The sequence below is a fragment of the Colossoma macropomum genome, unplaced genomic scaffold (genome assembly GCF_904425465.1).
Source record: "Colossoma macropomum unplaced genomic scaffold, Colossoma_macropomum, whole genome shotgun sequence".
NCBI lineage: Eukaryota > Metazoa > Chordata > Actinopteri > Characiformes > Serrasalmidae > Colossoma > Colossoma macropomum.
Window position 1 is genome coordinate 33,212,983 of NW_023494803.1, and position 17,202 is coordinate 33,230,184.

General features: G+C 38.9%; 1 protein-coding gene across 3 annotated transcripts; it reads left to right on the forward strand.

The window, feature by feature from the left end:
• The first annotated feature begins 51 nt into the window (after positions 1–51).
• On the forward strand, positions 52–11,467 carry psen1 (presenilin 1). 3 transcript variants are annotated; one of them, XM_036593648.1, is made up of 11 exons: positions 52–139; positions 893–986; positions 2,187–2,458; positions 3,947–4,088; positions 4,253–4,320; positions 4,433–4,653; positions 5,644–5,742; positions 6,099–6,185; positions 6,363–6,551; positions 9,060–9,178; positions 10,720–11,467. In XM_036593648.1, the coding sequence occupies exons 2-11, from the start codon at positions 951–953 to the stop codon at positions 10,873–10,875; spliced, it is 1,389 nt and encodes a 462-aa protein (XP_036449541.1). In that variant the 5' UTR covers positions 52–139; positions 893–950; the 3' UTR covers positions 10,876–11,467. The 3 variants fall into 3 exon arrangements, with proteins under 3 accessions (XP_036449541.1, XP_036449543.1, XP_036449542.1); XM_036593650.1 differs by having other exon boundaries at positions 6,384–6,551; XM_036593649.1 differs by having other exon boundaries at positions 54–139; positions 811–986.
• The last annotated feature ends 5,735 nt before the right edge of the window (positions 11,468–17,202 follow it).

The following is a 17,202-nucleotide window of genomic DNA, read 5'->3' on the forward strand; positions in this document are numbered from 1 at the left end:
ATTAGTGAAAATAATATTAATTCAATGACTAAAAAGACGTTCATCTGGGACTTTTGTTTTGTCCTCCAGAGCTCAAGCCTGAAGCTTCAGCGAAGCACAGAGCCCCGTTTCCGTCTTCACAGTGTTTGCGTTTTGTCAGGTTAGTGAGTGTCTGTGTCTGTTTGTAACTCCTGGAATCATCCGTGGCTTCTTTGACGACGCCGGGTGACATTTAACATGTTTATTAACACGTATTAAATCCGAGTAATTGGACATTTCTGTCCAAGGAACAGCTAACGGCTAACTGAAGCTAGCTAAGCGCTTCCATTGACACCAATGGATAACCGGTTAGCCGGCTAGCTGCCCGACTTTCTTTGCCTTTGTGAAATCTGTGGCTTCCTTTTCACAGACGCTCGCCGAATGTAAACTCATTTGTAAAAGCTACATTATTTGCGTGGAGTCGTTTAAAAGTTGGCTGACGAGACCACCGGCTCGACGAGGCTGAAGCTTCTTGTTCGTATTTTCCCGTTCGACCTTAAATGCTTTTCATTTAAGGTGGAACGGGAGAGTTCGAACAAGAAGCTGCCGAACAGGAAGCGAACATCAGGCGGGTAGCTAGCTTGCTATCGTCCCTTGGGTAGCTTAGCTAGCTAAGTTGTCTCGTTAAATAAAAGAGAGTGCAAAAGCTATCGACTCCTAGAGGTCTCACAGTGTCTGCAAAGCTTAGTTTATTATTTATTTAGGTTCATTTATGTTTATTAGATTTCTTAATGTAACGTATTTCGCAACAAAAGCTAACTGGCTAACTGGTAACTTTGATTTGTTTTGTAGCTAAAGGTTATAGGAAGTATAGCTGGGGCGCTGTTCTGTGTGAGCTGAAGACATCTGTGTCTATGGTCATGTCTTCTTCCAGGTCCAGCGAGCTCTGAGCTCTGGCTTTTCTATGAGGTTCGAGTCATTTCAAAGCATCAATGGCTGACAATGCGGAAGATCTGGTCAATAATGTGGTAAGGTTCATCTGGTTGGTGTTTTGTGGCTTCGCTCTCCTCAAACCTTGCATTTAAAATAATTAAATCTCATACTGCTGGTTCAGCACTTTCTTATGCTAGACTGTTCAGCTTTAGTCGTGGGTTGGGCAAATGTGAGCAGAGTTCCACCAGCCCAGCAAAACGTAGTGTTATCAGTGAAAACAGAGTGTTATGGTTCACCCCTCCCTGCTGTGATTGGTGCCAAATTACATAGACAGGTGTGGCAGGTAAGATAAAGGTAAGAAACAGCTGCAACATCAGGTGTCTGTTACTTTCGTGTAGCAAGAGGCAGTCCTGCCCAGACTTGTTGGCACTTACTGGCAGTGTTTTTCTCTCGCAGTGTTATTTGTGAAGTGTTAAATCTATGTGATCTTAACCTAGGGCACACATGATGAAGACTATGGGCCTTTTTCACATTTAAATCTCAACTCCTATGTTTTCTCAAGCTCGCAACTTTTCCCTGGCTTCATCGCCTTTGCATTTGCTGTGCTTTTAGTACATTTACTGTCTCACCTTCCCATGTTGTTCTATCGTATGTCGCTCTTTTGCCCCCTCGTGTTTTTGTGTAGAATTATAATGTAAGTTTCTTAGGGCAATTAATGTTCTATTTAAATAAAATGGTTATTGTTATAGTTATTATGGCACCCACTGAATATTGTCACTTTAAAAAAAATAATGAGAATTAAAAAAAATTATTGATTTTTATTTTTCTACACCATTTGAACATGCAAGCTGCCCTTTACATTGTGTCATTATTTATTGACAAATGAACCAATAGAAATGCCAAAAGAAAAAGTCACTAAGTAAAATTTCTTTACATTAACTTGCCTTCCCCTCTAAAGTTACCAGATATGTATGTGTGTATGTATGTATGTGTGTGTGTGTGTGTGTGTGTGTGTGTGTGTGTGTGTGTGTGTGTATGTATGTATACACACACACACATACATACATACATACATATATATATATATTGCCGAAGTTAAAACAGAATTTAAGCACCTCTTTTAAACATTTATACTCCATAGCGGTCATGTCAGCAAATGAGTTATGAACATTATACAAATATACAAGATGAAAAGTAAATCTGGTCTCAGAGTCTGTCTCAACCTCATTGTAGAGTTGTAGAGATTAATCACATGCAAGGAATGCTTGTGACCCCCTCCTCTCTTTTCTATGCAGTCAACCAATGGAGCAGAGGTCAACCAGCACACCGATACCGGGAACCCCACAGGTGCTGCCAGAGGAGAGACTGAGCTCAATGGCCAGCCTCCCTCTGCTCGGCCCCCACAGGTGGTGACCGACAGCGAGGAAGAGGAGGATGAGGAGCTGACTCTAAAATATGGAGCCAAACACGTCATCATGCTCTTCGTCCCGGTCACACTATGCATGGTGGTGGTCGTGGCAACTATCAAGTCAGTCAGCTTCTACACGCAGAAGGATGGCCAGCAGCTGTGAGTGTTATAAAACACCATAAAGCATATTTACAGTTAGGACTTCAGTCACAGGAGGAAAAATGTTGAGATACTACTGTTGCTAATATTCTTTTAGATAGCTGCTAAATCTTCAGGACAGCTTTACAGTTTTGAGCTGCAGAGACTTAGTGATACTGTCATATAAAAACGTTTTACTGACTCATTTTTATTTTTGCACCATTTGTAATGCAAGCTTTGCTTTACATTTGTGTGAATGTATCATGATTACTGGGCCAGTAGAAATGGTCCAAGATTCTTTGGAATAATTCTTTGTACTTCTATAAAGCTGCAGTTTCAGAGAGAGAACGTTCACTTACAAGAGAAGCAATATGATGCTGGTAAAATTTACTTTTTGTATTACCATTTAACTTTTTAGTCTAATAAAATGGTGGGGAAGTGGTATACCGTGTTTTTACACCATCACTTAAACACTAGATTCTTCTCAGTATTTTGTTTTAAATGCCACCTCAGCCTTTTCCATCCAAGAAATATAAAGTATTGAAAATGCTAGAAATATAGGATATAAAAAGGGCCACAGTGTGCACAGTTTTCCACAGTCCTGTGGTACTTCTTCATTGCCTTAGATGTTGACTTCCTTCCTATACGCTGAGAGGGGGAACTGTATCAGTGTGTTGGATGGATCATTGGAAAGATTTACTTTTCATCTTGTATATTTTGAGGCATGATGTGGTTTTTAACATGTTCCTCTAGGAGGAGCTAAAGTATCAAGTACATTGTTGCACATTTTTCCTTTTAGGGCTCAAATAATTAGAATACGTTTGTATTCATTCATTACGTCGGCATTTGTTTCTCTATTTAGTTTTCAGAAGCTTAATTTATAAATCCATAATTATTGTAGCCTAAACTGTATTGAATTTTATCAGCCTTTAAAAAATAAATTATAGCTGGTTTCATTCAATACATCATACATTTATGCCGTGCATCCACGTCACCTTACTTTTGAGCACAACAAACTGCACCACCTTCCATGTAGCTATTGAAATCAAAAGAGCACAGATGCCCAGAAATCACATGTGGGGCACGTTTGGAAACACTAAAGAGTATTTGAAGCCTGTAAAATGCTGTTTGGTCCAGCCCTATTCCTTTTAGATACCCCTGCTAGATAACTGTTATTATTTTTTTCACAGATAAACAATAGGTTAATTAAGGAATAACTGTGTTTTCCAATAGATTTAAAGCATAGTTCCCAACTAAACATGTGTTTAGAAAGCACAATCTGGAAGTTAAGCTTCAAATAATCATGTAATTCAACTTTGTGGTTTGTATTCACACTAAGTATCTTCAGAAAGCAGTGTTAACTTCTATGTCATCAATATTTTTTTCATATTACGTTCTAGATAAAGAGCATCATTTAAAAGCAGAATCAGAGAGAACTGCAAAACAAATAGAGACCTATTCTCTATTAGGTGTCTATTTGACCTAATGACAGTTTGGTTTCTTATGCAGGATCTACACTCCTTTCCGTGAGGACACTGATACAGTAGGTCAGCGGGCTCTCAACTCCATCCTTAATGCAACCATCATGATCAGTGTGATAGTGGTGATGACACTGGTCCTGGTGCTTCTCTACAAGTACCGGTGCTATAAGGTGAGGTCCTGGAGAATTAATTTTAAGACTAAGCTCCTTACTTGCCCTCAACTATTTCATTCCTTAGACTATAGTGTGGACAACTTTTTTTTACAGGAGCTTGTGTTTATTTCCTTTGGTTGGACTATATACGCACATTCAGTTTACTGACGTTGCTATTACAGGTGATTCATGCCTGGTTGTTCCTCTCCTCGCTGCTCCTGCTCTTCTTTTTCTCCTTCATTTATCTCGGGTGAGTTCCTTTTCAACCTGCTATAATACATAGGTGACCGACTGCATGGACTAGGAATACTTGTCATGTTCACAGCTGCAGTATGTGTTATTTTAACATTGCTGTGTTGCAGCGAGGTCTTCAAAACATACAACGTGGCCATGGACTACTTCACGCTGGCAGTAATCATCTGGAACTTTGGGGTGGTAGGAATGATCTGTATCCATTGGAAGGGTCCACTGCGCCTGCAGCAGGCTTACCTTATTATGATCAGCGCTCTCATGGCCCTGGTGTTCATCAAGTACCTGCCGGAGTGGACCGCCTGGCTCATCCTGGCTGTCATCTCTGTCTATGGTTAGTAAGGCTTAATTTACACTCTCAGTCAGTGTGGATTCTTTTCAGTTATCCCACACATCTCTCAACATTTTGAAGTTTTAGCTATAGCTCTAACCCCATTTCTAACCAGATCAACATTGACTAGAATATTTTCATATGCATTTATTTGAATAAATTATATATTTTAGAAATCCAGGAGTCAGATTAAGCAGTGGTGAAAAAACAAATCTGAACATATCCCCTTTCTGTGAGAACATAAACATGAAAGATTTATTTCCTGTAGTTTTATCCTTTGCTTTGTTCAATTTCTGTTAAATTTTGTAGAGTATTTCTATAGATTTTATGTTTTTATTCTAATGTATTTTTTATTTTTTTTTAAAGAAAAAGAAAAACTTTGGAATAGAAAATCCCTCATAAAGTAGTCTCATTTTTTAGGCCTGCAAACAGGAGTGTCCTGCAACCAGTCTAATAAGATAAGACGGGATATGTGTTGAGGAAGGATCTAATTTCCAAACAGGAAAGATATTTTTGAAGAACAGTGTTGTGAACTAAACCGAAGAAGTGACACATCTTAGACAGAGCCAGGTCGTCAGAGCCACAACATAAATTAACTTTTGACATTTCCTGTGCTCCATGAATGAAGATGGTTATTTCAGGATTTTATTCAGTGGAACAAGGATAGAATTATAAGTGCAGTTAGTGAGATACATTTAAAAGTGAGTTCCAGTCAGATGGTCCATCTGTAAACATGATCACCTGTGTGAATGTTTCTCTCCAGAGGCCTTCCCAATGTAAAAAAGTAGTTGTTTTGGTTTATCTCATATAGCAGTGAATTTGAGCTTTTGAGAGGAGATAGTTAAGGAAAATTATCACTCGCTACCTAAATGCAGTATAACTTCCAGCTTTTTTCTTGGAGGATATGTTAAGAAATTGTTTGTTTTTCAGGTTTTTTTTTAATTTATTTATTTATTGTTGTTAATAGTGTTTTTTGTCTGTCCTGTCCGATAGATCTGCTGGCTGTGTTGTGCCCTAAAGGACCTCTTCGCATTCTGGTTGAAACAGCTCAAGAGAGGAATGAGCCCATGTTCCCAGGCCTTATCTATTCTTGTAAGACACTGAAAGGAAAATCCATTTCTACCCTGTCTACAAGAGCTTTATTTCAAAAAGTTGTAGATCCGTTTGTAACAGTTTTGGGTATAAAGAGTTGATGTATAGCGAAAACAAATTTTTATTTCTCTAATAAAGGTGGTATTAATCATTAATATACTAATATGCACTGATGTTTCTTGTATGCCTAAAGCTAACTCCCAGCAGTGTAAACAAAAAAAGACCAGAAAATTCTTAAAAGTAGTCTATTTAGCATTTTGGTATGAAACCCTTCATTTATTACTTTCTGATTCTTGAGTGGCTTAAGAAATTCTCGTTTAGTTTTCATAACAATGGTCTTTTACTTTTACTGCCAGCGACTATGGTGTGGCTTGTTGGTATGGCAGACAACGTGGAGACCAGGAATAACTCTTCCCCGCCTGCCCCTCAACAAGAGAGCCACAGTAAGTCCTACTTGCATTTTGCATTTCAAGTTTTCAGCCATGTCGAAATGTATGTGTGTCAGCTCTGTTTGTGCAATGAAGCATACATAAATTGCTAACTGCTAGTTAAATAAAATGGCATGCACAGTTGTTGATTTGGTATTTTTTTCCTGTTCTGACTCTGGACCTCACTTTAAGGTCTCTTGCTGTATCCTGTAGTTGCCATGGCCCCAACAGCCCAGCCAGAAGAAGATGGGGGTTTCACGGCTGAGTGGGTAGGCCAACAGGAGCAGCAGCTGGGCCCAATGCAGTCTACTGAGGAGAGCAGGCGCGAGATCCAGCAGATGGCCTCTGCACGTCCGCCAGCTGTAGATGACGAAGAAGAGAGTGAGTGTCAGCACAGTCCTTACAGATACCCATCCAATCATGCCTTAGTCAGGTAATCAAGGGCCGCAAAACTCTTGATTACCCGGTTCAGGTGTGTTAGCATTGTGCTGGCTGGCTGGCTGAGCTTCCCTGAGAGCTGGATTGAGAGCCTAACACACCATCAGGGCTGTTTCAGTGACAAATTTTCAACACCCTGAAGTCTGAGTACTTTCCCACCGTGTTACGGGTACATCGACCATGAGCTGTATTCTGTCTTCATGTTATCTACTGAAACTGAATGTTGATCTGAGCACAGTAAGAAAAAATTGTGCATGAAGACATAAATCTCCCCTGGATATTTGAAATGATGTTCTTAGACAGTGGAGGTTCTAGAATGACAATTAACCAGAGCCATTTTTTCGCGCTCTTTTATGTATATGATGATATACTTATTGTGGTGATTGTTGCAGATGTACATGGCATTCTTTCTTCTTATCCCCGTCAATCAGAGCAAAAGCCTATGGGGCCCACAAACATGCCCAAAAGTAAATAATTAAAAGTATATTGAAGTATACATTAAAAAAATATATATTTTTTTCAGCAGAATTCTGGTAGATGTTAATATACTGACATGGATATAAGTAACAGAATAAGTTATAGTATTTGGTAAGCAGATTTGAGGTCTAGTACAGAACACATCGCTGCGTGATAGGGATGTGCTCAATTACTGGAGTACTCAGTTAACCGTTCGAGATGCCAATATTCAGAAACTGAAATCACTTCGTTACGTTTCTTGGCAGAAAGATGGAGAAATCGTACAGACTAGCAATTCAGTTAAATGACTCTTTTATATTTTAACAGAAACGTAATATGTAATGATTTTGCTCATTTGTAAGTAGGTATATTACACTGTGCCACTCCGAAACCTAAACATGAGTGTGTTGCGAAGGGCATGATTGAGAAGGCAGATGTGGTATTACTTTATTGCTAACTAGCCTAGCTGGTGTTAGCTAGGTCCAGAAACAGTAGAAATATGTTTCTCTGGCAATTTAACATGTTGACCAATCGTCCACTGAGGAGAAAATACCGTGTGTGAGACCTCATCAGCTTCCAGTGTAGTCTCAGTTCGTCTGAAGAGGCAGCCTCCGTTACTCATCCAAGCTGAAAACAGCTTTTCTGAATGATAAAACGTTTTCAGATGTGTTTCTCTGCTTGCTGCAAATTTTTGTGGTAGTGAAATTATTATTATTATTTTATATATATATATTTTTTTTTTTATATATATATATAATAAAAAGCCTCAAAAAAGCTTAACTACTGCCTATTAAGCCTCAACCTAGAATAGCAAAAATATTCGGAATGTGTATATCTATATGTGTATAATGGAATGTGTACTGCATATCAAGGAAACCTGGCTGTCATGCTAAAGCACTCAAGAACCAGCAAGAAATAGGTAAACAAAAAACAGTAGAAGAAAGAGCTCACTATTAGTTCAGCCTTGGTTACACTCACTTACCTTTTTTTAAAATCAAGCAGTGAGCGTCAGACTCCAAAGACCAAAAGTAAAGTGGCCAAGACGAGGGGCAGAGTTTGACAGATGAGGAAGTTACTGCAAACGAAGTGAAACACATGAGGACAGCTCTGAGGACACAGACACTGAAAACAAAGACAGCAGGATGGTAGGCAATAATGAGGGAGATAAAAAATTACAACTAAATATCTCAACACAAATGATCTGTTCAGCGGAAATATATCAAGATGCAGTTTCAATGGAAGAGAAACATTTTGTTCAACATGGCACCCTCCTTTCTCAACTCTTCCACCTTGCCACCCCAAGAAAGAGCATAGCTACGATTGTGCTGTCAGTTATTACTTTGCCACCACACTGGGTTTCTAAAGTCTCTTAAAATTAGCTAAAATTTTATGATGGAAAGTAACTATTTAGTAAACATTTAACCAGGCTTACCCAGCTATTAGGATGCTGCTGTAAATACTGTTGTGATTTAAGGCTGTTTTTCTTGGTAGATGCCAAAACCAAATGCCACATGTAGTACCAAGAAGTGACAGAAACTTCATAGATTGCTTCAGAGTGCTGCAGCCTCATGTGAAATTTTCCAACCAAGTTCAATGAGTAGCTGTGCCTCTTTAGGTTAAAATCCTAAATGATTTATACATATGGTTGTAAACAGTGAAATGCTCACATGTCTACAATACGCCCAATATCCCACAGGGCTGAAGATGAATATGACTGCTGTCTTCCTTAAAGTTTTCCTTTAGTGTTTTTTTTTATACGAACACATGTCTGTGTTTCCATGCTGGAGATCAAAGGACCTTATAAAAGAGAAGGTTGGGCAATCATCTTTTGTGGAATTTTTTTGTACTGGGCTTTAATCTAAAGGAACAGATCCCCACCCAGTTCTGCCACACCAAATACTGGGATAGAGAATGAGGTTTGCTTGGTAATTAAAGCCTAACATCGTACACAGAGTACAGTGAGAGTGAGTGTTCTGGTGCATGTGTGTTTTGCAGGGGGTGTGAAGCTGGGTCTTGGAGACTTTATCTTCTACAGTATGCTGGTGGGAAAGGCCTCAGCCACAGCCAGCGGTGACTGGAACACAACACTGGCCTGCTTTGTGGCCATTCTTATTGTAAGTGACCAACAGCATTCATTGGTGACATTCATAATATGTAATCTGAGAACATCTGTTATAGCTCAGCCAACCAGGTCACAAACACATGCACATTATTTGTCTTAGACTCTTCTTTCATAAAAGATAAGTATTATAGCTTTTAGTACGGCTTATTATTGTTATTGTCGAGTTTTTTTTATTTATCATACTTCACAGAAACAAGGGCATTTGTAAATTAATTGGAAGCTGAGAAAAATTATGGGAAGGCAACATGTATTCACTGTTTTAGGAAAGATTTCTTTTTTTAATTGGATAAGTTACTGTTTGTATGGATCAGTATGAGGTGAAAATGTAGTGCTTAGACATGGTTCTGGTTAGTCAACCAACAAGCCCAGAATAATGAAAGAAATACTAACTGCAAGAGCATCTGTGTGACCAACATTTGGTTCATGTAAGAAGTTTGAGTTTTAGCCCAGTAAATCTGCACTTTGTAAATGGATGATTTCTTTAGTGAATTGACATCAGCAAGCTTTAACATCTTAGCTGACATATTAACAATAATGTTGGGCTTAATCACAGCAGAACCAGTCCTTTGACCAAATTTATTGTTTAGCCAAGAATGTAATAATCACACAGTAACAACAGAGACTAAGTATCAATGTCCCCAAACATATAAAAAGGGTCTGCATGAAGGCACAGAATGTTTGCTTACACAACATCCTTTTTTTTTCTTTGCTTTATCTTTTCTTTTTAAAATTCCACAAAGCATTTAAGCACACAGTAACAGTAATAATAACATTGATAATTACAATGCATGAATTGCAACACATTTTCAAGAGTTCAGTAAAAGTTGTAGTCTTCAATTTGGTCACAAAACCATAATTAATCTAGTGAGAAAGAACATAATTGCAAACAAATTTTATCATCCAAGACCATTTTGTCTGGGACTGTTTTGCCTGAAGGCCTTATGAGAGTATAAGATGTTTCTACAGTACTTTTATTCCCTTGAGCAGACTGAATCTTAGCATTTCTTATAGAGCCAGGTTAAATAGTGAAGGTATAAATGAGTCGCCAAACACCTAGGGTAAGAATCGATAGTGAGAAGTGAGAGAGATCATGCTTGCACACCATCTCACGGATCACATAATAATTTTTGAATTTCCCCAAGTGAACATGAATGCTTTAAATGATCACTTTTGGCATGAAACATTTTGGAAAACAAGACCAAAGAGGATGTAAAAATACACTAAAATAAACAGGTGGTCATTGTAATTCAGTTAGTTGCAAAAATTGGTCAGTGGTTTTGCAGGGCATGCATGCCCAGCTAGGCACAACTGTGTTCTGTGAGTTTAAGGTGTGACCATTTGGTGGCAACCTAGTGGTTTTAGGATTGTAAACAATAATGATAACAGTTTGGAGCAGTTCATTCACGTCATAATGATCACTTTGATCCCTGCCCCACAACCTTGTTGTTGTTCATGATGGTAATGTCTTGTTTATAGTGCCTTTATGTTTCCAAGGGCATTGTCCTTCCCCTCATGTGTGTCTCTGTTCTTCAGGGCTTGTGTCTAACCCTCCTGCTCTTAGCCATCTTTAAGAAGGCCCTCCCAGCTCTGCCCATCTCCATTACCTTCGGCCTAATCTTCTACTTTGCCACAGATAATCTTGTGCGCCCATTTATGGACCAGCTAGCAAATCACCAATTCTACATATAGCAGAAGGCAATGTTCTTTAACCTACGCTCCACGCTCTGGCTGCACCACTGAGGACCCTGACTCTCAGGAGGCAAAGGCACAGCGGCACTCCTCTGGTTCCTTTGTGCTAGATGCGTGGCTGGACTCTGTTTTTATTTTTATTGTTCTGTTTGGAGTGGAGGCCTCCTGCTATTCATTCCTTACCTCCAAGTGTGATTTCATTGAAAGATCTTTGTAATTGGATTGCCCTTCCAATGTTCCAACAGATGAACACTGGCATTTATGTTATGTAGGAATCATTTGAGGTGAAAATCATGAAAAGTGGAGAATTTTAATAACTCGGCAAACCTCGATTCATCACCAAAATGTCACATTTACTGTTTAAGGCTTTTAACTTGTGTCAGTGAACTGTTTTATAACTGGATGAGGAAAACCTGCATTACTTATTTCTGTGTGATGAACTCTCCTGCACTGAATGGATCTACTCTAGGCATTCTGAAAGTTCCCGATTAAATATACAATGCATTAAATTAGCGACCTGTTATTTGTAACTGACTTTGACTGAATGGTTGGAACTGAATAAGGTGGTATTTGTTTTTTGAATATATATATATAAATATATATACATTTTTATATATATATATATATTATATATATATATATATATATATATATATATATATATATATATATATATATATATATATATATATATATAATTTTGCTGTTGTCTGAAGAAAACCTTGTATCTCCAAAAGGAAAAAACGTACTTTACTTTTAATGTAAATCAGTGGAACCATGGGTCGTTTCTTTTGGTCCATTCTTCATGAAATTTACACACAATGTTAAGGGCAACAGGTATTTTGAAATTATGTGAAACACTGAAAAATAACAAAAATGGAGATACGAAGATTTCTTGGCTTTGGAGTGTTATTTTAAACAATGACAGACCAATCATGCTTGTGTGGTGAGACACCATATAATGACGTATTGCTTCATTTTGCATTACAATTTAAAGGACTGATGATGGAAGCTGCTGTTTTTCTCTTGAAGAAAGGCTGAGTTCATCATTTTGAAATGTGTCCTGCATAAAGTTTTCCAGATTTTGATGCCACTTCACCAAAGTTTGTGTGGGAGATTACATGTCATGCTGTGACTTTTTTTTTTTTCTTCTGTTTATTAGCATTATATTCTGTGATTGTCTTTTCCTTTTGTAGTTAATACCTCTCGAGGTTTGTTCATTTCAACATGTCTTTTCTTTTTTCTACGAAAAAGCAGAACAGTATCTTGATTGTTTTTGTAATTGGTTTGTAACCAACTTGAAAGATTCTTGAATAAAGGGGAAGCTCATTTGAGCAAACTTCTCCCTCCTGTGTATTAGTTTTTCTGAGGTAAGTAGCCATTATTGACATTCCTCAGTAAGTGAATAATTTTACTCTACCTCTCTGACTTCATTAGTGTACCTGCTCTTATCACAGAAATGTCTTACAATGAATAACGTTAGGTGTACAGGGGAACCGATACTAGAACGTTCACAGAGCCACTTATTTCTTGTATAGGTTTCATCATCCTTCCAGTGAAAGTGTGCTGGTCTTGGATGAGCGTGAGTCTGTCTATAATCATGCTTGTTAGCATGATTGACAAACCTGGTCCTATATCAGCCCACTTACATACATACACACTTAGATACATACAGGCTGAGGCTTCATCCCATGCATTGTATTTGGTTATGTTACTGAAGAGTCCATTGTTTTTGACTTAAAAAGCCTGGCAGATGATGGGAACACTAAGGGAATTCCTTGGAAACTGCTGCCCTGGCATTTTGTGAGGAGCTCTGTTAAGAGTGAAACTGGCATGTTGCCTGGAGTTGTGAGGGCATTAGCGGTCACCATGGGGGCTGCCTGGCCAGGCAGGCAGGGATGATGACTGTCCATTGTGATTGTGCTGTGGTGTTCAGCTTCATGCTGGGCCTTTGTTTAGGGGACTTTTATTACGCTTCAGTACTTCACCTGCAAGCTGTAATTTTTTTGCAAAATCAAATAAAAGTTCAAGAAACGCCCCATTTGAGCATTGCATATAGGACCTAATGAGACTACTCCTTTGCTTTTTGTATATATACCTTCCTAAGCTAATTCAGTTCGAGTTTAGCTCTGAGCTAAACTGAATTAACCTTGGCTTAAATAGGACCAGCTGACCTCATCTGCCCTGTTCACTAACCACACTAATGGCAGCCTTTGCACATTGCATCTGTATCGTCATATCCCATCTGATCTATCAAATATTCTGTACTTTTAGCTTTCCAAACTGTGAATATGTAAACTTTATTAGGCTTTTTGCATGTTTTTTTGTTCTAGACATTTCCCATCTAATATTTATGGTGTGTAGAGGAAAGTAAGGCACAGACTTGACGTGGGTAACAAGTAAAACACACTTTTAGTCTTTTCTTGTATTCCCATAGCAACATTATATGCAAATTGTGACATCAGTAGGACATATATTTCTTGAGATTCACCCTAAAGACTAACATCTTTCATCATAAATGTTTTTGGATAACTTAACTGTGTGTAGGTCACACCTATATTGTTTTAGTAGCTGTCTTGGTGGCTGTAACATTGCACCATTTTGAATCATGCAAACTACTTGCAGCGAGAGCTACCCAGGCTAAAATACAGCCTCCACACGTGGAGTTTTAACACATTGTACAACTAAGCCTCTAATGAGAGAACTCTAAATCCCCCATATAAACACAACAACAGTTCATTTTTTGGACATTTTTATGCACAGATACATCAAACGTGCTATAGGTAACGTAAATAAACCACAATTAAAATGTATTGTTCTAATTTCCTCTCATATTTATATTAGTGTATTTAGGTTGGAAAGCTTGTTTGGTTCAAGCAACATAAAATTATCTTACTATCTTACTTATCTTGCATCAATTTATCAAAACTTTTAATTACTTTTACAACTACATTTTTTTGTTTATAGCAAAAATGTGAAGTTTTCTTGTTTATAAAAGTATTAATCTTGCTTATATACTTTTAAAGGTATTAAGCTATCTCTTACCAAGTACACTTACTTTTTACTAATGTGGATAATGCATGTAACGTAATTCCACTTACATGCATAAAATAATTCTGAACCTGCACTCTGCTTGATTCCGTCTTTGGTTAGTGCTTATTCAGAGCCGTAGGAGATGATAAAACAAGCTAATCTTCCAGTCCTTCAACCCTGTAGGCATGTCAGGATCCACTGTCCCTTGACCACTGTCAACCAGCCACAATCTACACAGGGCACAGCCAAGGATAGCCCTTCTAAGGGGATTACAGAAAGTGAAAGAGGCGATGGGGGAGGGGAGCGGGTGTCCCATCCCATGTGAGACGGGCAAGCAATCAAGGATTAGTCTCTAAGTACTCGCTCAGGACACAGTCTGCAGGCACTCTCAATAGCACACCTCTGCTGTTCACATCTCCTCCATCAGGACCTGAAGCTCGGCTCTAAACCAGAAGCCATGTCCAAGGACAAGCTGGAGGGCCTGGTGAAGCGCATGGAAGTGACGCTGTCCGAGATGGAGCAGCTGAAGCACCACTGTGGCCGGCAGAGTGAGGAGCTGAGCCAGCTGGTGGTGGAGCTCCGGAGGGAGAACCAAGAGCTGACAGAAAAGTACAACCAGCTAGCCCTGGACATGAAGGAGGCCAAGGAGATCATTGAGCAGCTGCAGGACACCAAGTACGCCTTCGACGCTAAGGAGAGGCAAGCCCAGAAACTTAGCCGACAGCTTTGAAAGGACAAATGCTGGAAGGAGGTTTAATAGTCTTGTGCGGCTGTTTGTTCTGGTGAAGACTGGGGACTTAAAAGGGTAGGGAGGTGGGACCAAAAAGTTTTCATACATAGGTTTGGGTTTAAAATCCATCCACCTGGGTGGTACGTGGATGTGGACGCCTTGTAATGTATATATTACATACAGTCTGATTATGTGTATGTCTATATAATGGCCATTTTTGGCAAACCATGGTTATAATGTAAAGTTAAGGTAATTCTAATGTTGATGTACACGCTGTACTTTAGCTTTCTATTTAAAGCTCTGGTTAGGTGTAATGAATGAGCCAGCAAACTGGAGCTTACATATGGGCAAGTCTTGTATAATGGCTGTAAAGGGGCCTGGCTGAAGGGGCACGAATGAATCAGTGTCAGGCATCATATGCTCTACATATGACTGTAACAGAATAGATTGGTACTAGTATTGTGACAAGGACCAAATACCTTAAGCTAAGTGGCCTTTCGCCATTCGCCCACTGCAAACTTTTATTGGATATGACAACGCATTAATGGTGATTCACACCTGCTGAATGTTCTTGAGAGGCGTGTACATGTGCACATGACAGAGTCTGCCAACGTAATCAACAGAGGATTATCTAATCGGGCTTAAAGTGGCTACCACCTTACGTCGCTTAGGGAGAGTCTACATGTGAGGTTGATGTGGCCTCTGCACAAGAGACATTGCAGAAGGCTTAAGAGGGATCCCATGGATGTCAGCCAAACACGTTTCAGATCCGTTTAAGACAGCACCCACGTCACACCTCCTTTCACTCGCCACACATCAACATAAATATCTAATACCCAGGAGTCACCTTTCCACCATGAACAACGGCACGTTCTCCAGGAAGCAATGTCTGGGGGCCAAAGACCTCTGCAATGGTGTTTTTTGGAGTCCAAACAAAGCCTCATCCTGTTTTCTTTTCATTTGACCAGTGACATTTTTAGAGGCACACAGAAATGAATATCTCCCACAAGAGACCAAGAGACCCACCTCTAAGAGCAGTCACTGAGGGGCCCCTCAAAACCCTGACTATAGAACACAACTGGACCACAGCAATTCTACTGGTGCAACCAAACTTGAAGTGGGATGATTGCTTAGAAATTCATGTTTCCGTTTACCACTAGCCTTTCCTTTATTACAATTTGTTTTGGTGTTTCTTCCAAAAGGGAGCTATAGTTGGAATCTCTGTGTTACCCACATCTCCTAAACGCAGGGAGAGCAAGCCATTTTCGGAAGCGCATAGTGGTAGTTTCCTTTTCAGAGCCCTCATTGTGGCTTCAGTGGTTTTTCCTTTAAAAAAAGTCTGCTAGCTTATCTCTGTATGTTTTGTGCAATAAAGTCTTGGTGTATATGTTTGTGTTAGCATGTGTTATTGCATACCAGATGTAAAATAATAAAAGATTATGGCATTTTCTTGTTTGAAACACTTTTTACTGTAACATTTTCCAGTTTTTTTAGAGGGCTGGGCTCATTCTCACTGTATAAACATTCAGTTCAGAACTTCTGAGACACTCCACTCCTTATAGGTGGGTAGATGGATAGATGGTTAATGGTTTCCATGGGTTTATTTTTTTGGGCAGGGTACCTATGCACAGTTCAGTACTGTGCAAAAGAATTACGCCCTAATCAAATTATTTAAAACCATTTATCTCAGCTGTGAGTGTATGCCTGCTTGTAAAACACTATTTAACATTAAATTCAAACACACATTAATCCAGTAAAGAGTAATATGATTTTTTTTTCTTCAAAGAAGTAGTTGAGATCTTGTGACCTAGTTAGAAGAACAAACAACGACTTCAGTTGGACACTTGGACACTCCCAGCCATGGTGTACTTTTGCTCAAATCCACCACCAGCATGATTTAACAGATTTAACCAGATTGGATCATCTACACAAATCGACAAATAATACTGTCCTTCCTTGAGGTTTGGAAATGGTGAAACACACTGGCATACATAAAATCACTACTTAGAGTATTAATATTATTTGTATTCATTATTGTTTTCTGGGGAAATAAATGCTCACTGCCCAGATAAAAGGCTTTTTAAGCACAGTTTTCTCAGGTGCAAAGAGATTTTATGTTAAATAAGTTTGGACTATTTCTATTGGTCCATTTCTTCACACAGTGTGAAAGGCAGCTGAGATTGTCAAATTATTAAGCGAAAAAAAAAAATGGAAATACAAACCTTTCTGACAGTGACAACAAATGCACAAGTTTGAGAGCTGAGTTCAAGAGAAACTTGACCTACAGTTCAAACATCAAACAAAACATTCAACCTTTAACAGTCTTCATGTTCACTCATAAACTTCATAGACACTTAAATATAGTTTCAAATTGAATGCTGTGTTTGAAACCTGCATTTTGTGCCTTAAAGGGCTAAAGTTAGTGAGCATACAGTTCTCTGATATTTATTACATAAAAAGGAGAACTCGCGTCCTGAACGGTTCTTTTTTTCCCTGGAAAATTACACCTTGAGGGTAATTACCCATAATGCCTTTGGTGCTGGGGTGGGCTTGCCTGCGGTTTG

Excerpts from the sequence above, each read along its gene's own strand:
- psen1 (XM_036593648.1), top strand. The coding sequence starts at position 951 with ATGGCTGACAATGCGGAAGATCTGGTCAATAATGTG. Across the intron at positions 4,321-4,432 it reads TTCTCCTTCATTTATCTCGG|CGAGGTCTTCAAAACATACA; the intron begins GTGAGTTCCTTT and ends GCTGTGTTGCAG. Across the intron at positions 6,186-6,362 it reads CCCTCAACAAGAGAGCCACA|GTCTCTTGCTGTATCCTGTA; the intron begins GTAAGTCCTACT and ends CCTCACTTTAAG.